Source organism: Caloenas nicobarica, chromosome 4 (genome assembly GCF_036013445.1).
Source record: "Caloenas nicobarica isolate bCalNic1 chromosome 4, bCalNic1.hap1, whole genome shotgun sequence".
Taxonomy (NCBI): Eukaryota; Metazoa; Chordata; class Aves; order Columbiformes; family Columbidae; genus Caloenas; species Caloenas nicobarica.
This window is the reverse complement of record NC_088248.1, coordinates 20,910,576-20,936,279: the sequence shown is the minus strand read 5'-3', so window position 1 is coordinate 20,936,279 and position 25,704 is coordinate 20,910,576. Positions and strand designations below refer to the sequence as shown.

At 39.9% G+C, this 25,704-nt stretch overlaps 1 protein-coding gene across 7 annotated transcripts in view; it reads right to left on the bottom strand.

The window, feature by feature from the left end:
• The window catches only part of GAB1 (GRB2 associated binding protein 1), a 103,394-nt gene that overhangs the window by 35,004 nt on the left and 42,686 nt on the right, over nucleotides 1–25,704 (bottom strand). For all 7 annotated transcript variants that reach the window (XM_065634647.1, XM_065634642.1, XM_065634641.1 and 4 more), the window contains exon 2: nucleotides 9,255–9,549. In XM_065634647.1, coding sequence (XP_065490719.1) covers nucleotides 9,255–9,549 — 295 coding nt within the window. The remainder of the gene's footprint in view (nucleotides 1–9,254; nucleotides 9,550–25,704) is intronic.

The following is a 25,704-nucleotide window of genomic DNA, read 5'->3' as shown; positions in this document are numbered from 1 at the left end:
TGTATTTGCCTCACTAATAATGCAATCACAAAATTGAGATAACGAGAACATTTTTTGAACAAGAATAATAAAAGGCTTCCCTGTCTTCCTTCTTAACTATATAAAGCTTCCTTATTCCACATGTTCCTGTATCTGTGCTTTATGAACAATCGAGATTTGAGTGTGGGAGTTTGCATTTAGGGTTGGTTGTGTTCTGAAGAGACTTTTTGTTGTTGCAGTTTGTTTGGTTTTTGTTTTGGGGTTTTTTTGTTTGGTTTTTTGTTTGTTTGTTTGAGAGCAAAAATTAAGTTGCTTTCCACATTATGATATGCAGTCTCAATATTCTAATTATGTAAATACTGGACATGTTCTCAAAGTGAACAAAATGCAGAAACCTCATTACAGCAAGCACTTCTTTCAATGTCAAAATTGCAATCAAAGTCAAGAAATGCATTTTTTGCAGATCATAGGTAGAAAGACTAAAATAGAAAGGGGATTTTTCTATTTTAACAGTGAATCAGCAACAGATAAGCAATCGTGTGATTCTACTATTTTTCCGAGATGCTTCATTCAATCCATTTACTATTATGCAGATGTTATCATTAAAACAACCAATGGCAAACAAAATATTAGAGTAATAATCTTGAACAAAAATTTATAGGTACAACAGTGGGAGCCATAATAAAAAAACCCTTTACTTTAATCCTTAAAAGGGCTTTTTTTTTTTCTCTTTTTTTAAAAAGTTAAGTAATTGTCTATGCTGCTTAATGTGATGAGATACCCCTGAAAGACACCGCTGGAGTTTCCTCTAGTGTCAGGTTCTACACAGTCTCAAATGAAAGACCCTGGAATCCTAAGGGACACACGTGTACATGTGCACGCACACAGCGCAAATGTGCATACGCTGATGGGCGCAGACAGACGAGCACCGGCTCTGTTCAAACACTTAACTCCAGAGATGCGAGCCAGATCCAGCCCAGAAGATGCACGGACATGTTAGTCCGGGTTTGTCAGCACAACAAGCTTTGCTAAGAGGTTTTCCACATAAATAATGAGCTGACAATCAATATGAAGCCCCTGCAGTGAGACTCAATCTGAATGTTTCGGCTATACCCAGAGAAAATCCTTTTAAATACTTTAATAACAAGCCCCTGTGCATTTTGTAAGTTTGAGATTATATTAAACTAAAAAACCGAAGCCTCTCTTCTCTCTTTTTCTGAGGATAAACATGATATGCTGTTAAAGAACACTAACGAAGCATTCAGTAGTTGCTCACTGTCTACTATGCTCAGAACAAGCTTGCCTCCTGCATCTGAACCAGAAACATGACTGACTGTTCTAAGTTCATGTCACATGCTGAAGTTTCCAGCTTTCAGAAATCACAGCTAAAATTTAGTACTTACTGTCTGCAGTTCATATATAATTCTAAGCTGAGCTTTTGGTTACCCATTTGAAATTCAAAAATACCAAAAGCATTTCCACTCAGAATTTCTTCCTCCACTCCACCTGCAATTTTCTTTTGAAGACTATTCATTCAAAACGGGGCGGGGGGGGGGAAAACACATGTAGCCTGTTCTCTGCATCTTCAGATGGTTCGCAGGCTGGGTGATGCAGGAAAAAAACCCAAAATTAAAAAAAAAAAAAAAAAAAATCAAGGAGCCTCTGCAGCTGCTTGTGAAGAGAAACAGTGCAATGCACCACATTAAAAAAGTTTGTTTTTTTTTTCTTCACTATTTTAGTGAAGCCCAGAGCTTTCCTCAGCACAGCCAGCTGCTATAGCCCCACAGAGAGTGTACCCAGCCAGGGCTGTGGCACAGCACGCTGTCTAGAACCACTGGCACCTCTGTTTTTAATGCTCCACGTCGTGCCCCGCAGCACCTCACTGCTTGATCACCAGCAATCTGCAGAACAGCTTTCCAACCCGCTCTCTTGCAATCCCTTTCTCCTGGCAACTCTTCAGGCAATGGTAAGGCCACAAAAGGTGTCCAGCAGGAACCTGAGTGAATATTAAGCTAATCACTGATGCATATTAAATTCAGTCTTTTCCTCAAGGAAAGAGTAGAATTACCTTCCATATGAATTTTTGTCACATGCAGCTGGCTGCTTGAGATAAAAACCCCAAACACAAAAAATTAAGATCCTGACTGCACTCCCGATAGTAAATTACACACTTCTAACACATGCCCTTTTTCCTTACGTATTTGTAAGGGAAGACGAACTGTTGCAGATTTTCTGCTCTACTCATCATCTCTTGTAGCCACCCATCCTTTAACCACATCATCGGAGGTCAAAGATATCTTAGTCTCTGCTGTCTTCTCTTTCTCCTTGACATAACAAGCAACAATTATCTCAGCTTTGCTTCCCTTTACTCTGCTCTTTAGGCAGCAGCTACCACCTCTACCAAACCTGCCATGCCTAGTCTTGGGTCCTTCCCTGGTCCTGCGTCTCCTAATTTTAATATTGCTCTGCAATTTTGCCAGATGAGATCTTTTAACTCTGACTCCTTCACCATCTATCCTCACCTTCCTCCTGGGGATACCACCCTCAAAGGAGAAAAAACAAAACCAAACAAAAATGAAAAACACACGCACATTCCACACATATGTACGTACATCTCAGTGGCCATTATTCTCTACCTTTACTTCCTCAAAGCAAGCAACCAGGAAAGCCCCCACAAAAAGAGATATCAAAAAAATCTCAGTTTGTAATTAAGTACATCATCTCTACCGTGCAGTCCTTCCTATTATCACATGCATTAAAACAAGCCAACCCTCTAGACCTAAATGTGTCTAAATGTAACTACTCCTACAGTTATAGAGTCCTAAAATTACATTTGGCCCTTTGAAGGCAATCGTGAGGCTGATGTGGCCCCCAGTGAAAATGACTTTGACACCCCTGAAATAGACTGTTTTCACTGCATGTCTAAATAAGGGCAACAAATTCCCATTTTACTATGCCATTCTTGCCTCACTCATACCCACTGAGAACTTTGTTGTAAAGACTTTTTTTTAAGCTTATTACTCTGTCATTGCACTTCTCTCTATGCTCCTTCAGAGCTCCCCTTCCTTCACCTAAAAGCTCAGGCTATTTCTCCTCACTTTTGAGACTTCTCGTGATTGAAGTCCCTAATATTCATCACAGGTTATTGAGATGGCGATTTTGATTTGCCAAGTGCACCAGCCTTTATCATCCACTTGTTAAAAGCTGTCAAAGGAGAACATTTTTGCTTTCTTACAGGCAGACCCTTCATGCAGGAAGGTCACAGTCCAACAGCTGAAGCTCTAAGACCACTTATCTGTCACAGTGGTCAAAACCACCTTATTTGCCTTCACTTCTTCCCATGCCTCCACTCCTATGCTGATGTCTCTTCCTACAGGTAGTAAGTTCTGAGTGGCAAAGCCTGTTTCCTGTTCCACCCCTGTGTTACAGGCAGCACAGACATATCCTGATCCGAAATGGAGATGCTCCCCGCGGCGTAGCAGCGGTGATGCCTGACCATCCGGTGTGAGAGAGAACACAAGGAGTCAGGATCAGAAGGTGGACTTACGTTCACCCTGCCAGTCATTGATACCGCACCCAAACTATCATCAATCTGCAGTGCATGTATTATCAGAACACGATTTTAAAAGTTATCTGAAAATAACTTCACTGTTCGAAATGCAGAGGGCACAAGAGGCATATACCAAATAGCATCTGCCTGAACAGAAATACCGCAAATTTTGAAAGTGTTGTGTGTAAAGTAAGCTATAGCTCTCACAAAGCACAGTCCTTACGATGACAGAAACTACCACGTTAATTATTTTTGTAAATGTAATTGTAGATTTCAGCGTCTTGTTCTTCCCTTTTCTTTTTGTCTTCTGCTTTAATTTGTTATTTCTTCTGGTTTACTTTGTTATTGCTATCTTTATTCAAATGAATACATGCGAGTTAAATGTTTGCATATAGTAAGATTATTTCCTCCTTCCCCTGCCCTACCAAGCATGCAATTCATTAAATTACAGAAACGTGTAGCTGGATCACGTATAAAATATTCATCACAGATGTCTACTGAATTCTAGGGAAGGGCTTTCACAGCCTATGCTTAAATATCCTTAGAAGGTTTTTCCTTAATAATTACATCCCTCACAGAAAAAATAAACAAACTACTTATCTCTTCTGATAACAACTGATCCATGTCCTGCTTATCACGGCTTTTTATACTTTGAAAGTCAGCTCTTCCCTCAATATTTTCTTTCTGCGAAAGGCGAATCTCTCAACCTTTTTCCTCATTGATCTCTTTTTTAAAAAAATCAATTTCCTCTGTTTTTACTGGTTTTTAAACATTTAGCCTCATCATTCTGGAAGCTCAGGCCGCAGTACTGCAGCTGAGGTCTCCACAGCAGCAGGCAGAGAACAGTCACCTCCCATGTCCATTTAGCTTCAGCATCCTAGAAAGCCTCACTGGAGTTCAAAGCACACAAAACACTGGCAATACCATTTTGCTTATAGTTACATTTTAACCTCTAAAGGACCTATTATATTATGACCTTACAGAGAAAATACAAATGTTAAAAGTGCAGTATGAAACTCGGTGGCAAACCTAAAACCCATGCTCATGTGCAGCTCCCCCAACCTTTGCACATGCATTTTAGAAAGATGCTACAGAAACAAACGTTCCACAGCTTCCATTTGAAAACACAAAACATTAGCTTACGAAACCATACAATGTACCGAGAAATTTCTTTACAGAGGTAGAAGGATTATTTAGCTTATTTTAAAAAATTATTTCCTTCACGCTTCTGTCTTCTAAGGCCAGACCTAAATCAGTTTAAGCCCCACCTTAAAACAAAGACCCTATAAAAAGCCATGTAATATAATTGTGATGTAATCATTACAGATAACACTATACTATGATGCAATCAGAAAGCAGGAGACTGAACAGCTTGTAAAAATAAGTAAGGAGCATGAATTTACCTACTCAGTCCAAATACAAATGTAACACTGCAGATGTCCAGAATAAACTGATTTCATGTGCATAAATCAGTTACTAATTGAAAGGTCACAATGAAGCATTAGATAGTTAGAAATTACTGCCAATACTAATTTTTAAGAAAAAGAGTGAAAGAAAACACAAACTTATCATCATAGGAATTTCTGAGTCTTCACAGAGTACAGAAGAAGCAGCTCAGAGCTGGTCTGAAGGGACAATTTTTGGTCTCTTCACAGATATGACGAAACCTTTCTCCCTCATTCCTCCCAATCCCAAAATGAGAACTCCATATTCATTTTCTAATAGCACTAACCACAGAATCACAGAATGTTAGGGATTGGAAGGGACCTCAAAATATCATCTAGTCCAATCCCCCTGCCGGAGCAGGAACACCCAGATGAGGTTACACAGGAAGGCGTCCAGGCGGGTTTTGAATGTCTCCAGAGAAGGAGACTCCACAACCTCCCTGGGCAGCCTGTTCCAGTGTCTGTCACCCTCACTGAGAAGAAGTTTCTTCCCAAATTTAAGTGGAACCTCTTGTGTTCCAGTTTGAACCCATTACCCCTTGTCCTATCATTGGTTGTCACCGAGAAGAGCCTGGCTCCATCCTCGTGACACCCACCCTTTACATATTTATAAACATTAATGAGGTCACCCCTCAGTCTCCTCTTCTCCAAGGTAAAGAGACCCAGCTCCCTCAGCCTTTCCTCATACGGGAGATGCTCCACTCCCTCCATCTTCGTTGCCCAGCACTGGACTCTCTCCAGCAGTTCCCTGTCCTTCTGGAACTGAGGAGCCCAGAACTGGACACAATATTCCAGATGAGGTCTCACCAGGGCAGAGTAGAGGGGGAGGAGAACCTCTCTCAACCTACTAACCACCCCCCTTCTAATACACCCCAGGTTCCATTGGCCTTCCTGGCCACAAGGGCACAGCGCTGGCTCATGGTCATCCTGCTGTCCACCAGGAACCCCAGGTCCCTTTCCCCTACACTGCTCTCTAACAGGTCGCTCCCCAACTTACACTGGAGCTTGGGGTTGTTCCTGCCCAGATGCAAGACTCTACACTTGCCCTTGTTATATTTCATTAAATTTTTCCCCGTCCAACTCTCCAGCCTGTCCAGGTCTCTGGATGGCAGCACAGCCTTCTGGTGTGTCAGCCACTCCTCCCAGCTTGGTGTCATCAGCAAACTTGCTGATAGTGCACTCCAGTCCCTCATCCAAGTCATTGATGAATATATTGAATAATACTGGTCGCAGTACCGACCCTTGAGAGACTCCACTAGATACAGGCCTCCAACCAGACTCTGCCCCACTGACCACGACTTGCTGGCTTCTTTCCTTCAGCCAGTTCACAGACCACCTTGCTACCCAATGACTTCAACCTCTAGTGTTAGTTTTATCTGTCATGTATTTGAAGAAGCTTTTTCTGTTGTCCTTGACCCCTCTCACAAGGTTTAATTCTAAGGAGGCCTTAGCTTTCCTAGTTGCCTCCCTACATCCTCTGACAACAACCTTATATTCTTCCCAAGTGGCCAGCCCCTCCTTCCACGATCTGTAAATTCTCCTCTTCCACTTGAGCTTGCCCAGCAGTTCCCTGTTTAACCACGCAGGTCTCCTGGCTCCCTTCCTTGACTTCCTATGTGTCGGGATGCACTGATCTTGAGCTTGGTAGAAGCAGTCCCTGAATGTTAACCAACAATCTCGGGCCCCTTTACCTTCAAGTATCCTTGCTCACAGGATTTCCCCCAGCAATTGTTTGAAAGGCCAAAGTTTGCCCTACTGAAGTCCAGGGTTGCAATTCTGCTTGCTATTCTGCTCCCACCACATGAGATCCTGAACTCCACCATCTCATGGTTGCTGCAACCAAGGCAGCCCTCAACCTTCACTGCTTCAACCAGACCCTCCTTGTCAGTGAGGATGAGATCCAGCAGTGCTCCTCTCCTAGTTGGCTCATCCACCATTTGCACGAGGAAGTTATCGTCAATGCCCTGGAGGAACCTCCTAGACTGTGGCTGGCTGGCTGAGTAGTCCTTCTGGCAAACATCAGGGAAGTTAAAATCCCCCACGACAACCAAGGCCTGTGACTGTGGGGCTGCTCTCAGCTGCCCGTAGAAGGCCTCATCAACTTCCTCACCCTGATCTGGTGGCCTGTAATAGACTCCCACAACAGTGTCACCCCTGCCAGCCTGCCCCTTAATTCTCACCCACAGACTCTCAACTTGCTCCTCACCTGCCCCTGGGCAGTACTGAAAACACTGTAGTTGCTCTCTCATCACCATCTCATCATTTTTCTCTTTGTAAATCCAAGGAGGCAATTGCACTGGGCTTCCAAATGAAGAGCAGAAGGAGCCATAGGCAAGTGGTACCTCCAGTCCTTGGTGAAGTAAAGGGTGCCAATGACGAGCCTTCACATAACTAGAACAGTAACAGTCTGGCAAGAGACATTCTGTTCAGCTTCAAAGAGAACCATCTTCCATTTCCAAAGACTAAATGGAAGGTTGGTTATTCTCCATACAGTCTCTTTCTGTTCAGTTCCATATTACAGTAACAGTGCTTTTTATTGTTTGCAGTGCATTTCACCTATTCTTTACATTCTCAGAATAAACTGCAGGCTAACACCGACTTTATAAAGTACGTTTATGACTTGGTTTTCCATTATTATGAGGATTTATCTCATTAAAACAAGAACTTGGCAATACACAGACACTCAGCCACTGATTTTCCTTTTTTAATTCTTCCTCAATACATTGCAAGACACTACTAAACCCATAAAACAGGCAGTACGGTCAGCTCTCAGCTACGTAAAAGTGCTAGGGTAATTCAGACAAAGCTAAAATGCCAAAGACAGAAGATGCAATAAGAACACAATGGCGTTAAGTTACTGATACAACTAAGCGAAGCAAAAACCAGTTTTGGCCCGAACAGCCCATGAGGGCACAGTTAGTTGTCACTGCATTCATAGCACGTTTGGTCCTCAGCTCAACAAAAGATGCAACACCAACAGAAAAATAGGGACGAGTAACACAGCAGCTCTCAGCAAGGAAAGGTCTCATGGCCTCGGGGTGACCCTACCTCTCCGTTCCACGCAATGAACACGCACTCCTTTGCGCTCTCACGGACACAAGAGCTGCCAGGTAAACAGGTTTCCTCCTCACTCCCCAGATTCCTAGTTTGTCCCCAGAACCCCTGATTTCTGAACACCTCCTGCCCACCTGCCTCCCTCTCTCCTGTATGTACGGGGTGCCTGGCAGACACTGAATCACTGCTGAATCACACGGCAATTGCTCTTGAAAACGTGCTGTGGGTGGTCTCAGTTGTGTTCCAGATGTCACAAAAACATGCTGGAACTGTCAAAACAAGCACTCTTCACTGAATTTGCTATTAGGGTGGTAATTCGTAGACAGGTTTTTCATGACAAAATTTTAGTTCAAAACTGGAATAAGGAGAAAGAAAAGTGCCCCTTTGCAGGCAGCAACAATATTTTTCAGTCATTTTTGAAAATTTGGCTAGAGTAACCAAAGCAAGCCTTGTTTTCCCCACCTCTCTAAATCCACAATCATAAAAAAACCCAGGGATTTAATTCTAGCCCCTTCAGTCAGGCATGATTTATAACCCTCTTATTGCTGCTATTTAATCTTTTCTTGGGACTGTGCGCAGAGCTACAGCCAGTCACGCAACCCACTGATCTCCACAAGGAATGCAGGAATAATAAGTAAATAAATAAGGATGGATTCAGGAAAAGCAATGCCCACAAGGTATTTGTACAAATTAAACACACCACCCTGTTTCCTACGAGCTGCTTTCATACAACGCCTATTTTGGTAGGATTAGAGCTGGATAGTGGAGGCCTATGAGTTATTTTTTGTTTGTTCTGGCCGGTGGGGGGTTGATTTTTTTTTCCCAAGTTGCAAAGCAGACGGAGAAATGGTAATTCTAGAAACCTGACATTTTGTACTGATTCCTGCTTGCATAACCATACGTTTCTATACCAAATACGATTCCTTTGATGATTATGATGATCTTCTCTTTTGCATGATTTTACTTAAAAGATTTTTCCTAATACTCTCAAGACCTAACATCATGTCAAACATAAGAGCATCGTCTACGTTCTATAGCTCACTTAATTTGTAACAAATTCTTAGTATCTCCATCTGTTCTGCTTATTTTTTTTTGAGTAACAAGAAGTTTCACAACCAATGCATACAAGTTTTAAAACATATGCCAGCTAAAGATAGCCATCTGATCTTTGAAACATTCTTTGCATGTAGACATTGCACTTTCTCAGAAAAAACAGCAGAACTTACCCTCATCTGTAGGGTTGAACCCACAGATATCACAGATACATCGAACCCACTTATTCATCTCCTCCTCGCTGTCTGCTACCAAATAGAAAACTCTGTCTATAGTGTTGATATCAAAAATATAGCTGTTTTCAAACTCCTTTTTGTTGAACGTTAATCCAGCATCCACTTGTTGACACAAATTTAAGTCAATAATACGGATCGGCTTCTTGGCATGGTCATTTTTGTAGTATTCCAATACATCTGGATCCCCCGTTAAACGGCCGCTGCGAAGCACAAACCATCTCCTCTTCCACGCCTGAAAATTGGAGAGAGAAAAAAAGGAGAAAAATTAGAAGTAGGAAATCATACTTTAAGGCTGTTACCTTTTGTCTAAGGTTTCAACCTTGGTTGAACTCAGTAATAATAAGTAATTCAATTGTAATTCGAAGAGGTTACACACCAGTTACCTACATTTGACACAATCTATTTACGTATTGTTACAGCAATGGACTAGAGGATTAGTGAATTTGTATTTTAAAGTTTATTACTTCTGTATTTGAGCTTTGCTTTTAAGAAGGGACATATAATTAAGTCGCTGTTTACAAAATGAGAACAGACAAATGCAGCAAAGAAGAAAAGGAGTGGAGGGGACCAGGAGAGGGGGAAAAAAAAAGCACACACACACCCAAAAAAACTTCTGGAGGAAGCTGACATAGGCATAGGGAAGACAAAATAAAATATAACTAATAAACTCTCTATATAAACTACAATAAACTAATAAAATATAACTAATATAGTGTCTTGTTTCCAATATCTGCTGCTTTGGGCTCATGCACTTTAACTCTGACTTTTGCACTGATACTCATTGATAGCGGCCTGCATTTAAACGACAGACATTGTTCATACCATACGCTCACCCTGATGTTAGGGGAACTCTGCACTCAGAACCTTGTAATATTTCTACAACAGCACTCCTTACAGAAGAAGAGCTGCATTATTATTTTGGAAAACGTTAGAGAGAGGTAGAATGACTAAATGTTTTCGTTTTACTGCATGCAAACAGTCTCCGTGGAAGGCATACCCACAGAAGAAACAGATTTCCCAGCCGGACGCTGTGTTTGTTATACCAACCTTCCCGCTGCTGCAGACAGAAAGCTCGTCAGGGAGAAAAGCACAACCAAAATGCCTCATCTTCCAACTAATCCCCCACTGCCTTTCACTCCTGTGGGCCTCCACCACCTGGCGTAATTCCCTCCCAAGATGTTAACTCAAACCAAGAGGCTTGCATACAACTGCCCTGGTGTTACCAACAGCAACCTTACTGCCCCACTTGGCGGCGTTTTGGTTCCTCAGCTCTCGCAGCAATACAGCATCCTATGCTATAGGCTTCCTTATATGCACGAATGCCAGTATAGTGGGCACAGGAGAAATTAGCCGTTCTGCCACGGGCCACGAGAAGAGGTGCACTGTGTTCACAGTTAGAAAGTCTGGACGCAGTGGAGAGCCATCACTGTTTTGTTCATTTGAGGTTTTTTACACTTTTTAGCAAACTTGGAGATGAAGACAAATCAATGCAGTTGCCACTGCCTGTGACACCCCAGACTCACACCACGCCCCAAGGTGTCTTATTTAAAACTTCTGTAGGATATTCAAACAAAGTCATAAGCGAGTCCTTTGGAAGTCAAAAACCAGAAAAAAATAATAATTAAAAAAACACACCACCAAACCAAACAGGTGGATGAGCTCTTTTGGTCAGCTCTAGCTGCATGCTAACCAAATAGGAACAAAATCAGCAAGTATGGTCCCAGAAGAGCTCAAGACATGCGATGTCCTCCACACACTGGGACATAGCTTTGAAAACAAGAGTTTCTTGCTACATATTAGGAAAAGATTCAGATCCAGTTTCTTGAGGCACAACAAAGTTTCCATTTCATTTTTTCTGGAGCTGTTACCTACATACAAGCTAGCGAAGGGAAGACACAAAGGACAAAGAGCGAGAACTGCGCTGCCATCTCATCTTCCAGCTTCGAACAAGTACTGTCAGCTTTGCTCCAGAGCCTCACAAAACCCTCACTGTCCTGCGGCTCTGCCTTTCTTGGGTATCAGGCTTAGGAAGCTCTTATGAAAAGATAATGCAGAAAACAGGAGGAAGGGAAAAACACCAAACAGCTTAATTAAGGCTTGTGATCCATTTTCCAACTACCAAGCCTCTAAAAGTTATTTGATCTTAAGATAACTTTCATACTTTACAAAACAAGTATACTTATTGTAGTTGTGAATACAGCATCTCCCTTCAAATGCTGAACTGTGTGAACCAAGCCAAGGTCTCAAGCAATTATTTCCACAGTAGCAGTAAGTTTAACTGGGTGAACAGTAAAACACTGAAGACATAACAAATGAAACTCCATCAATTTAGATTTCAAATGTGATTGTCTGCTAGTAGCGCAGCTGATAAGCACTGTTTAACAGTGACCCAAAAACACCAGCAAAGTTTGTTTTGTTTCCTGTTTCCAAATCAAGTGACAAATTTGATGCTGGGATAACAGGAAACTTCAATATCAGAGGCTCCCTCTCCAGACAAGGTCAATCACAGATAACAGTTACCAACAGAACTGCCAAACCCCTGTTGACTCAGAAATCAGTTTTATCTTCTACCTCAGCCTTCAGATGAAACTTTCAAAGCCAAAATCAGGAGGAAAGAGATTAGAAGGAAAAGAGCTATTGAGAAGCAAGATGCATTTTGGCTCACGATTCACGTAACCAAAAAAAAAAAAAAAAAAAAAATCTGTACCAAGCCAAGCATGCGTTTTCTGGAAGTTTATTTCTAGGATTGTGTCAAGGAGCGAAAAATTCTTAGCAATGCTGACAATCTCTGTTGAGCATTAATAAGTAAATAGGATTCTTAAAAATTTGGAAAAATCAACCAGCTAAATAGAACATTCTTTCAGCCCTCCGGGCTACAAAATAGCAGCTATGAAGTACTGCAAACACTGAATTTAGCCTACCAGCACCTGCTACTATTTTTGAAGACTTTTCACATAGTGCATATGTGAATGTTTATTTCAGTCATATAATGAGTCACACTCACTGAAACTGGCACAGATTATATTCAAAAACAAAAGCAATTCCATAAACTACACACTAATAAGGCAGATACAAAGCTTCTCTGGATTACAGTACAAAGCACAATTTACCAGCAGAATAAAGCTTAAAGCTAGACAAGCGAACTGACATCAGCACCCTTGCTAATCATAGTACAAAAGAGCCTCTATATTTTGTCAAAGTGCAAAATGAGCCCACATAAATCACTCTTTGTTATTTGAAAATATCTGGGATTCTTAAAGCTTGATCTATTTTTAACATTTCAGTATTTGTCGTTGTAACGAAAGCTGTATACTGCCCCACTGAAGTACATAATACTGTGCTATGTGTGTAAAGAAAAAAGCTTCTTCAGTAATTGCTTTCCAAAAAGAAATCTCTAAAAGAGAGCGTGCACACGTGCAAATCCGTATTTATGCAAATGTGATTTTTTTTTTTTTTTTTTTTTACCCGTTTGGGCATTCTTGTTTGAAAATTTTTCATTTTCTTTCATAAAGCATGTTACAGACCATGCAACTATTTCTCACAATCACAAAAAAAATGCGACTGGTTTAAAGCAAAGGAACATTATAGGTACTAATTATCTGTCACGTTACTGTTGTTATCAGCCATACATTATCAAACACTGGTTTTCTGTGCCAAGAGTCAACTGCACTAAGTTTGAAAAGTCAAAACACACCAACCAGTACGTTATAGGATTTAAACATTTTGTTGCAATACCAATATAGTTTAATTCTGAAAAGATACTTTAGCAAAGAAAGAGAAGGTGGGGTTTTTAATGGAAGATTTTTTTTTTTAAGTTTTAAAAAATACTTTATAAATATACTAACACCTAGTTACAAAACACTGCATGCAGATCAAATACTTAATTCAGAAGTTCCTTTTAAAAGTGTAGCATGGCAAGCGTCATGGGACTTGAGTTCACCAAAAGCCTGTGCAGACTTCTAAAATAATCTATTATAAAACAAGGCTTAATGAGGTTTGCTGCTTTTGTTTCAGACTAAGAAAGGCCTTGTGTGCCCCTCAGCTTGTTTTGCCCTTTGAGCTGCAAAGCACATCAGCTGGTCTAACACAGGACATCACCACTCCTGCCAAACATTGTCCCATTTGGATCATGAGACCATCGTATCATGAGACCATCATAACTATAGAAACAAGCTTGTTTGCTTGTTTTTGAAGTAGTCTAAAATGTGACAAGCTGCTCACCCACAGAGCATCAAATGATCAAAGGAACAGTGGAAACCAGTATTTTTCACAGAGCATTTTGAGTAGGTTACAAAGCAAAACCAAGAAATTCCAACAATTCCTTCTTCCACTCACATATATGCAAACTGCTTATTGAAAGTGAGTGAATCAGCTAAGAAATTGGCAGAAAGCGTTATTTAGAAGTGTTTGGTCTTGGTTGTTTTATTTTTTGAAAGACTGTAGCTAAACCTGTAAGCAGTGAAGAGGATTTGCAAAATAATCTTACAAGAGGTATTATCTGTTGAAGAAGTTGTCAACCACACTTTAGCTATACCCCCCTTAATCTTTACGTTTATGGATTTTATTTTTTTCTTTTTCCCCTGTCACATATGTTTGAAAAGCACCTCATTCAGCTGCTGGCCATAGTTCAAAGATGTAGGAAATAGGGGATGTATGTGTAAATGGAGAGGGAAAGGAAGGAGGAAGGGGCAGGAAAGAGTTGATAACTTACATGTATGTTTTAAAAGGGATTTAACTTTTCATTTGGATCCCCTCAAGCTGTTGCTCAAGGGGCCAAAATAATTACATGAAATGTTTAAATAAAAGCTTACAAATGTTTAATCAGAGACAACTTTTTCTGAACAATTTTTTTACAGTATTTGCTATCATGTGGCGAAATAACTCTACTTAATGACAAACTGGTCAACTGTCCTTCTTTGGTTTCCTTATTATTATATATTTACTATTTACTTATTTTATACTATTTACTTATTATATATTTACTATTTACTCATTATATACTATTTATTTCCTTATTATTACGCATAATCCTTACGTCATTTAAAGCTGTTTTTCCTCTTCTAGCACGATTACCACCTTTTTTCTCTTGGGTAGCATCCACTCAAAAAAACCCCTCCAAAATTATTAAGCACTGGCTAAGCCGAAGAGGGTACCACGTCCCACTTCGGTAATATCACTAATACATCTTTCCCTCATATATAACCAGTAGACCCAGAAATAAAATCACAAATCTCAGACTTTCCTTCTCATCTCTCAAGTGTGCAGACATTCATGCTTAGGCTTTCATCTCTGTACTCCACAGATTACTTTAAAAGGGCAGTATTTGGCATCCTCCTTTCCTAGAGGAGTCAACTAAGCCTTGGAAGAAAGAAGTGACTTACCCAAGTAAACAGGGAAGGATCCAGAAGAATAGATGATGTTTTACAAATACACGACAAAACATTTCCTTGCTCTAAAAGAACTTACAAAGTACGAAGAAGAGACGCAGGCCGTGAACCAGAAAGAAGTAGGGGAAAAAGACAAATTACTTCAAAATGTTCTCCTGGACATTTTTTTAAAGTCCTGAACCTACTGCTGAGGTCTTTTCACTTGTCTGCTGGGAACAAGATTTAATTTTCTTTATGATTTTTGCTCCCATCTATTTCATCCATCCCTCTCCACTTACTTTTTTTCCCCAGTATGAAGGTTAAACAATAGTGAAATTGCTACATGTCTTTGACAAACATCATGAAGAAGCATCGCGAAGAGAAGTTGAGTATTTCTTCTCCTTTTTGCCTCCGCATTTCTAGTGCCCAGGCGTTCTATTCATCACCGGAGCATCTCTGGCAGTTTCACTAACTCATGTAGTAGACCTGTGCCCTGTATCCTATTGGAAGTTCAAATGAAATAAAACTAAGCGCTCCTTCACAGTGTGCTTCTTTATAAATCCTGTTTGCGGTGGGCATAGAGGAGGGACAGCTGTCACTGAGGAGCTCCATCACACAAAGCACGGATTTGGGAGAACTGCCAGCAAGCAGCTACAAGAGGTCACATTCAGTAATGGTACTTCAAGTAGAGAACTTTACTTTCTCCACCTGCTACTCTTCACTCTTGCAGAACTAACTCCAACTCGGTGAAATTTCAAAACTTCGGCTGACATTTTTCCCAATAAAGTAACACTTCCATATTTCTACATCGAAATAAATTAAGAGGTGGTTTTTAGACAGCATTTTTGGGAAATATTGTAATGGTTTTTTTGAAGGCCACATCATGAGCACCAGAACTGAAGGATATGTAATTACTAGTTACTACTGAAAAATCACACTCATAATACCTACTGGCAACTGCCATTCTCCTCTGTAAAAATGATGTTAAAAAAACAAAACAAAACAAAAGGCATAAGACAGAACAACCCAGCTGAATACAAAAAAGCATGTTTAGTATCTTAATTCTAACAGAAGAAATTACATTTCCAAGATTTGACAGCAGTCCAAACATTCTACTTTTAGTAGTGTTAAATACCAAGAAGTGTAAACAGATTGCTGCAAAATAAACAAATGTGATACAAGGAAAATACTGGATAAATTTTGACTTTCTTTAAATACTTAAGACTTGTTTTCCAGGAAGCACCATCTTTTCTCACTGAGCAAAATAAGGAAAAAACAGTCTCAGTGGAAGTTTCCACTCTCCTGGCCATCATCCTGATCATCTGTTCCGAATACACACAAGGCCAAAATTTCCTGTTTTCAAACTATTGTCACCATTTTCTAGCCTTGTGCTGCCGATTCTAACTTTAGCTTGTTAAACAAACAAAAGAAAACACTGAAAATACAGCAGAACAATCCTTCCGCGCAGATTTACTGTGAGCACTGCTTTGTAACTGACGGTCCAGCATGGAAACTAGTCTCCCAGCGTTACATCGCTAATTAAAGCATCAAAAATGGGGCAAAATACAATTCAGACAACGCAGCACTAACTGCTGGTTCATTTTGCCAATCTAAAACTGAGAATTTTCATAGTCCTTTCCATTTTACATGGGGGTTCTTGCTTCCCTCCCCTCACAAAGTCTTATGCCTATTCCCAGTGTAATTGTGCAGCCAGGTTTGTTATCATCTAATTCACATTAAACTGATCCTTATTATGACTGGTAGCACCAGTCACTTCAGTAAATCATAATTTTTCTGCAGTATGTCAGACATTTTCCAATGGCAAACACAAATCTCTGCCATATTCCTGCACACCAGAGAATTACCATCTTCCTTCACCAAGGAGAACCGATTCAGACAGATATACAGAGCAATAAGGCAGATCTGCAGCAGAGCCAGGACCCGAGCCCTCATTTCACCATCTCCAAACTAGGACCAGTGACCAGACCATCCCTCCATCTTTTAAATCATTGTATCCACTTCTCATACCTATAAATATTCTATCATTTCCGATGACTTGCGAACTTACCTTTTCAATTCTAGTTGTTCTGCTTCACACCCCCTACCCTGCGTGGCTAAGACATAACTCCAGTTTTGCCAGCAACACCAGATATTGGCTTTGACATCTCCTCTCACTGCTACATCAGCAATCAAAACATAGCACTTGTCATGGCCTAACACTTCTCACGCACAAGGGAAAGTCTATCTCTTGCAGGTCCCTTACCCACACATCTGCATGGTCTTTGGTTTGCTGCTTTGTTTCTCAGAACATTTCCAAAAAGCGACTTTTTCCCCTCTCATCGTAAGCATATTCTGATCATCCCCCTTATCTGGCCTTTCCCATATCCCTCCTGTTTAAAATAATACTGCCAGGACAATCTCTCTTCTCTCACATTCTGATCACATCATCTTCTATTTTGAAGTTCTCCATTTACTGACTTGCTTTATTGCAGTTTTGAGCCTCTTCTCCTATTTTTAGGCTTTTTCTTCTTAGGAAACTCAATGCACTTACTTGACTCCCTCCTTCTTGCAATTCACCCTCTATTGCTTTGCTCTACCACCAATATCACGTTTAGTGCATTTTTCTTTCTCTCTGGCATCTCTAATCCTTCTTCAGCTTCTGAAGGCTCCCCAAATCAGTAAGAAAGAGCAGGACATCTCCTTTCTTCAGGTTCCTCCTAAAGATCAGCCTCTGTCACAGTATTTACCACCACCCAACCAAACTACAATCTAGCTTTGCATCAGATGGATTTATTTTAAAAGTAATAGTTTTGTGTATTTATCAGACAAAGGTTTGTCTGTTGTTTTGTTTTGGGTTTTTTTTGAGTTGCTTCAGTCTTTTCATCAGTTCTTAATTAAAAGTCACTTCCCCTCCCTGCAAGTCTTAATCTAAGAAAGCAAAACCCTCAGGGAAGGTTCTGCCTTTTTTTAAAGTGTCTGAACATTACTTAGCACAAGGATTCCTGCAGTGCTGACAAGACCCCCTTAAGAAGACAAGCCAGAGAAGACACCAGCCGTGCTGTGTTTGACTTGAGTTCCACTGTCCTGAGCTCATGAGTGTATGTTGTGACAAGTCACATCAGAGCAATGCACAGAAAAATAAAAAAATTGAGGATTTATAAAGACACAATAAATCTAAAACTGAAAGGTCAAGCCTACACTCCATCGATATCAACAGTTGCTTTCTCGTTAATAGCCAGGGATGAAATATTTCAGCATATATTTTTGTCTATTCACTTCTCATTTCCTAGCAGGACAGCCATTTTGTAATAAGGTATGAAAAATCCCCATTCTTCCAGATCACAAGCCCAGTGCTTTTTGTAATATTTTGTACAGATTCAGTTTTCCTTTTTTTTTCCCCCCCTCCTTATATGCCTGTGTAGATATCTATCTTCAGCATCTATGAAAGGCTTATATACAAGGAAAAAGCAAAAGACTAGAAATATGTAAAAACATGCAATTTTGGATGCTATTTCAGGTCCTCTAAAGTACACTGCAGTTTCAACGAACACACAACACATGCCTCACGGCTTCATGTTTGGATCACTCGAGCATGCTCATGCTGCATACAAAATAGAGATTTCCACAGATGACAGAGGCCAGGCATTCTGCTTATCATCTCTTCAGCAAAATATTCTTAAATACCGTGTTTTGTACTCTCCACTAAAGAAAGGGGATTTGAGCTACAGAAGCAGCCATTTCTCCAACTTCAATAGGGAATGATGAATTAAGGGGGATTTAACAATGAGTTAAGGAGGGCAGTGCAAGGATACCCCATAATTTCTATTACCTGCAAACTAAATAGCCTACTAGTTGTATCCATAATGAAAGAAGCTCCTACACATCCATTAACACGCATGTAGAAATCTCTAAAGGAAATTCCAGGCAATGTTTCAAATAAATAATCCCTACAAATTAAACTTGGGACGTGTTGACACTCCATCCTTACCCATTCCTTGGGAGAGCAAGGCTGTACACTAGCTGAAATTTTTGCAAATCAAGTATCTGTAGACTAAGGCAGGAGCCTGAGCCTGTTTTGTAAATGAGCCAGCCACTATTACAGCAATGAAAGGACCAACACTTACTTAAGCCACTTTACTCAGGCATCACAAAGGGAAAGCTAAAGGAAATCTATTGTTCTGTCAAGGTATTACAGGGAGAATCAACACTGAACTTTTTAAATGTTGTGAGATATTGCAAGGAATTCCTTAGTCCACAGAAGGGGAAGAATTAGGAAGGGTATGTGCAGCATTAACATTTCGGAACCCAAATTATTAGCTTTTCTATTACAAATCATCAGATCTGCAATATGCATGAACAGGCATGCAGGCACAGCAGGAAGATTTGCTCGGACCAGTAAAAGCTATGGTAAAAGTCAGCATTGCGTCCAATATATACATTCTTACTTTCAATGACCAAGAATAATTAGCAATTAAGGTCAGCAGAGTTTTTTCTGAACAGAACTGACCTAAAGAACTCCAAAGAAAAATTAATTTCAAAATAAAGCAGCACACAGTCAAAATTATTTGCAAGACATTATGATATATAAATTGTTTTTACTATGGTAATTAAACTGAGCTTCTATTTTAACAGAAATATTGTTTTTCCAACACTGCAAACAATATACTTTCAGATTCAAATAACTCAATGGTAGTAACAAAACAGTTAAGAAATTTAAAAACCAGCTACATCACATGCCAATAGCAAATTTAACTTCATACCAGCATACTTGTTATTTAAAATTCTTCAGTATAATTACTTTGAGTAGCTTACAAAACACTCCTCTTGCTCTCATCAACTCACATAAAAAAAAGTTTTCTATTGTTTCCTGGACTGTAACAGTACTATTGTGTTACACGTTATTAGATCGACAGCTTCGTAGACTTTAACCATCACAACAAACTAATGTATTTTTTTTCTCCCCACCACAGAACCACCTCCTGAATCCACGTTTGTTCTGAAACCAAATCCTCCGAAGGGCTTTGCTGGAACCCGAGTGCCAGGGCCCCGGCCCCGCTCGGGGCTGCTCACAGCACCGCGCTCCCCGCTCACCAAACCCAAGTGCTCACACCAGGGCTTTGACAGCCAAGAAGTTACAGATGGTTCTTGAGTAACGATACAAATACTAAGATAAACTAAGTGTTTTACAGGGCCCTATTAACACACCCACGCATGCCCACATATGCCTGTATCGTACTAAAGCAATACATCACAGAGTTTCTATTTGCACTTTGCGGCATAATTTTCTCTTTTTTTTTTCTTTTTTTTTTCTTTTTTTTCTTGAGTTAGCAATACAACTGAACAAACAGGTACAGGTTTAGACTGGTGTTTCAGAAACAGAATTCACCCGGTCAACTTGTAAATCAAAACAAAAGCTACACCTCTTTTTGAATAAAAAACATCTGTCAAGCAAAAAGATAAACATTCTTTAAGGAAGCCTCTGTTTACTTACTCCAATTCATTCACCATACACCTAAGCTATAAAGCAGAAAAGTAAACAACATCAAGAACAGGGTTTTTTTTCTAGTTTACCTCTTCAAGTCTTCAGAAAATTTAAGCAATGTCCTGGCCATTTCTGTAGTTGTGTCTACCCCAAAATAAGCAAAGCTTTCTTTTTCCTGCCGGCTTCCCACCTCACTCTACACCACCCTATCCTCGTAACCTTTGACCAACAGGAAGCAGACACAATGGACTGAAAATAACAGCAATTGTAAGATTTCGAATGATTTAATACATGAGGGGTGGGCTTAAGATCTGAAAAACTTCCCTTGCTTTGGTTTTTCAACAGTGGCTTAAAAAGCATGTTATCGACACAGACTCAGAACGTTTCTTAGAGATACCAAATCAACGAGGGTAAACTGTGAAACACGCTATTAAGAGCACAGAGGTACAAATTCTTGCATATATTGAGAATCTGCATTTAAGTCAGTCACCAGGCTATTATATACAATGAACTTAATTTTCCAACAGTGTAAACAACAGCAGAAGTTACAGCATTGTCTTTTTTTTCAAATATTTTTATTACCTGAGCTTTTAGACCAATAATCGGTATGTATCCCACAGAATAATACGACAATCTGATAAGAAACGTAACCAGCAGTTCATTTAAACACTGCAGTTAAAGCTATAAACAGATGTAGTGATGGGACGTCACAGAACAACCTGCTAATATGAAAACAACCTTTGCTAATTCTAAGTAGCCAAGGTGCACTTTGTGGTGTAGAAAGAGGGATCTTTATTCCATCCTCATGTAACAGCCCAAGCAATGACCCCATAGATACCTTCATTACCAGTGAAAAATTCCTGTGCTTTAAATCGTACTAACATCTTGCCATGAACACTTGAGGGTTACACATTCCAAAGTCCAGATAGGCAATTAAAGCATTTCTTTTCATTAGTTTCAATGGGGTTTTTTTGGGGTGCACCCCAAGTACAAGCTGATTACTATTTTGCAAACCCACAATCACATCCTGTCTCTGTCATCCCTCCCCAAAGCCCTCAGGTTCCTCCTTTGCGGTTACCCCACATCACATACGGCTCACGGTGATAAAAGCAGAACGAACTAACTCGGACTCACCTCTTGTATAAGAGCTATACTCTTGTTTTCTAGAGATGAGAACGGGGGGCATACAAGTCAGTACCATTTTTACAGACTTGTCCACAGACTTTTACAGACTTGCCTGAACACAAGGCGACTAAATAAAAGGTTCTTCCACAATCACAGAAGTTGATAACATCCTCTGCCTTGTAAGCATCGAGCGGAATTTCAGGCTAGGAGTCCTGCAGTGGAATAGTTACAAGTATGCTGAAATGCAAGGTGGTAATAATGTTCCAACATAATTTTGAGTACGTTTGCTACCCTATGCACACACTTGATCAGCCATTCACTGCACCTCTATTGCACATTAAGCACTGCTTGGTTTTAGATGCATTTTAATCATGGAATTACACTAGAAATATACTTTTATTGGCAGCAGAAGCTCAGGCATTGTATTTCTCCAGTGTAAGACTGGGTCTAGACCATCAATGCTGTATTTCATTAAGGTCTGCAAATGCTCAAAGTAACTACAGAGAAGTCCCTCGTGATATGTATTTCACTACGGTATCCACAACGACTTCCAAATGCAAGACCTCCATATTGCACATGAGGAGGCTTCCGAGCATTTCAGCAGAAGCCACGACTGACATGTTAGAATGGCAGCTTGAAACAAACGGTTCAACAAGGAGAGTACAAACATGAGGTTCTCTGCAAAGCTGCATTTTAAGAGTCCCTTGAAACCACTTTGTTAATAGGATCCTCCTTTTCCCTTCCCCTGTTTTAAGACACAACCTGATGCCATCACACCAAGGAATAACAGAGAAAGGATATCCTGCCTAGATTTTCCATTATACAGATCAAATCATCAATCCAGAGAGGTCTTTGCTTACACATCAGATAAAAAGAAGATGCTTCCAACTGATAAACCCTGAGAGGAAGCAAGGTTGGCTCCATGACTATTTTTAAGTAGCTAGGATTCACACAATGGCCTAAAATTAATGGTCAACCCCAAGGGTCCGTGAATCCTTCATTTAAAAAAAAAAAAATTAAGGAGTTTGCATATTTAAGAGGGGAAAAAAGAAAACAAAGCAACTAGAGGGTGGCACATATAATCATGCTTCTTCCCAGACTCACCTTGAATTAAGTTTGCACACTTAGTTTAAGTAAGTGAAAAGATAGGAAGCTTTATGTCTTTTTGTTTATAAACGAAGCGATTATTTCAACAATTGCTGGGAGAAGTCTTATTTCACAGCTCTTGTCATTTGGACTAATAGTCTTTTGCCGCAAGCATCACATGACAAAAAGTAAGTAAACACAGAAAAAATAAGAATATCTTTATGTGGCTGTATCATGAACGAAGGAACTTGTTTCTCAGCCCTGATTTCCAAGGCCAGCTACCACAGCCGTGCCACAGCTCCCAGCTGAGCAGCCCCCTGCATCCCTGCACCACCTTACAGACAAAGGGCGTTTAGTTTACCAAATGGCCAGTGTTTCACATTTAGCTCAGTTAAAAGCATCCCACATCTAAGGCTTCATCTAAGCATGATAAAAGAAGTCATACTTTGTGCATCTGGACAGCTGAATACAAACGTCTTTAGTATCATCTAAGGATAAATAATTTGAGTGGCACCACTTCAACATTAAATGCACTGAAAATGCAATTCTCATGCCAGGCATTTAGTTGGATAAAGAACAAGATTAGGCCAAAGGCTCTTTAAGATCACCTTTGTAATCGAGGAATTAGTCAGAAACTCAAGACATTTTAAATATCACCATTCATATCCACCTTTTAGTGCTAAGAAGGATTTCTTTTTATAAGCATTTATCCTTTTGGAGAGGTTTGGGGTTTTTTTTGCTTGTTGCTCTTTGTAATAACAGGGTCCTTCCAATGAGTAACTGAGAGAATAATGGAAAATAAAAATTGCCTAGAATTTCTGACCTCATCACAAACTATTCTCTTCCTCCTCTGTGCACTAGATAAAAAAAGTGAACAATCAGCCCACTGTTTGCTCTGTACAGTGAGATTGGTCATTTCTTCATTTGTATCAGATCACATCACAGAATAGAGAAAACATTAAAAATAGATTAAACAACAACAAAAATCTATATTTAAACCACCAACACTGCTATGAGAACTTTAGCCTTATCAGATTTTTATTTATTTTGTAGTTTTGAGCAAATTCAAGTGTTACAGTCCCTTTGCCTTATCTGGCTCACAAAGTACTTCACGTTTTTAAGCTTTGCTCTTTGACATGAAAAGCAAGCACTGCATTATCCAACTGCTTTTTACACCTTTTTGTGAGAGTTTCATAACTAGTTTCACTTACTATAAAAATGTTTAATTTTTAACTTGCAGGCAGCAAAGGAACTCTAAAACTAGACGCCTGGTTACTTTATTTATGGGCTCTCTATACATCCAAACAGCATCTACTTTGTTTACTGACTGGAAGCTCTTACTACTGCCAGCACTTCAGGAACAATGTAACTGTGCAAAGGGGAAAACATGTTTTTCTACATTTTGTTTGTCACCTAACAGAATTACAAGGTACACATGTACCAGTTTGAAAATATTTTTGATAGCTGGTAATCTCAAAGGGACAAAACAACCTACCTCAGCAGGTACTTTGACTGAACTCGTAATTTAACCCTTTCATTCTGGAGCTACTTATCAGTAATAACGACTGCCAGATTTGCTGTAACACCAGTTATTTTTCAATATCTGTCTCATAATGACACTGAAAAAGTGTATTCTTTTTCTAAATATAACCATTTTTTAATCCTTGAAATATGAAGAACTTTGGTGCAACAGCAAGAGGCACGATATCAGAAAAAAGATTTAATATCTTGTACAAAATTTTCCAACTCTTAGATATCACAACACCACCTACATAACCCAGTAAGATACACAGCAGTGGTCCCGGTGCAGGAGGGGCCACTGTGCTCTGTTTCAAATAGGTGAGATTTGGTAGACGAGTGCAGTTTTGTTTTACATCCAACATCACGTCTCGCACGGGTTTCCTAAGCCTTCACTCTCGGTGCTGAACAGATGTGAGACACATATTGAGGTTTGCAAGTGGATGGCTCCCCAGCTTCCACAGCCAACCACCTACCCTTCCTCCCAGACCTGAAAGTCTAACAAAAACATAGGAAAAAGAAGTAAATAGCTACTTTAAGCAACACTAAGCTGACCTTCACGTTTGAACGCATTGCAGTTGCCTCTGCTGCAAGCCTCTTCCAGATACCTGCAGAGCTGGAGCGGCTTATTCACGATGCGAATTGTGACAGAAGAACGGGTAAGGCCAATTACAACAACGTCAAACCATAATTTTAGAAACTGCCGATGTAGTATGATTATATCATCACTGTCACCGACTGCAAAGTCAAGACACCTACTAATATCACATTATTTGTACTGCTGCAGCCAGCTCCCTATCAGACAGGTGCCACTTCACTGAAGCTACTACACGATTTGAGAGCACTCGTTTTTCTTGATAGGCTGGGAGGCCAAAGACTGAGTGATATGGAAATAAATACACTCTCACTTTTGATAACACGCTAACATGCCGGCGTGGCAGGAACATCCATTCTTACTCTCCATTATCAATTTTTTCATAGAAAATAAAATAGACTTCAGCACATTGGGCAAGCCAACTCAGATTTTACTAAAGCAAAATTATCACTGCACTGTCAAGATCAGAAGATTTCGAGGATGGGATGATAAAGTGAGAACATTTTAGTATCACTTTAGTTCAAAAACTTAATTGCCTTTTTTTTTTTTGCTTTTAGAAACTGTAATAAACTTTAAAACACGAGGCCCCATGGCACTTTAAGCGTCAAAATACTGCTAGAACAGCTCACATCAGCTTTTGATGGACACCATCCAAATTGTTTCAATCCAGAGGAAAGTTATTTTGGTGATCAAAGTCACTGACTCACAGTAACAAGAACACATACCAAAGTCTTAGCAGCTTAACCAAAATACAAACAAATCAATCAATTTGTTAGTCACTTCATAACCAATAAATAAGCAAACCAGTCTCAGTTGTGTGCTTTCCACCCCTCATAACTCTGCTCAGGTGCTGCAATAAAAGCACAGGCAAACAGTTTAACAGTTCAGTATACTACAAACACCCTCCCCACAGCAGCAGGGATAGATGGTTTTCTGCAATACCGTGTGCTTGAACTAGACATATAAACTAAACACCTTCTGCCTGAGCAAGGTGATGACAGCATGTGATGCTGCTTGGAGGACAAGTTACATCTGAACTTCTCTAAGCATTTAAGACAGCTATTGTGTCGCACCAACAGAATTGATAAAATTCCCGCAGAACATTAAGAGACTTCTCAGTAATTTTATCAGACACAACAGAAATGAGCTGACACCGTAAAGAAGCACATACAAACTACTGCTTTCTCTTTGAGTCACAATATTTAGGTTGTTATT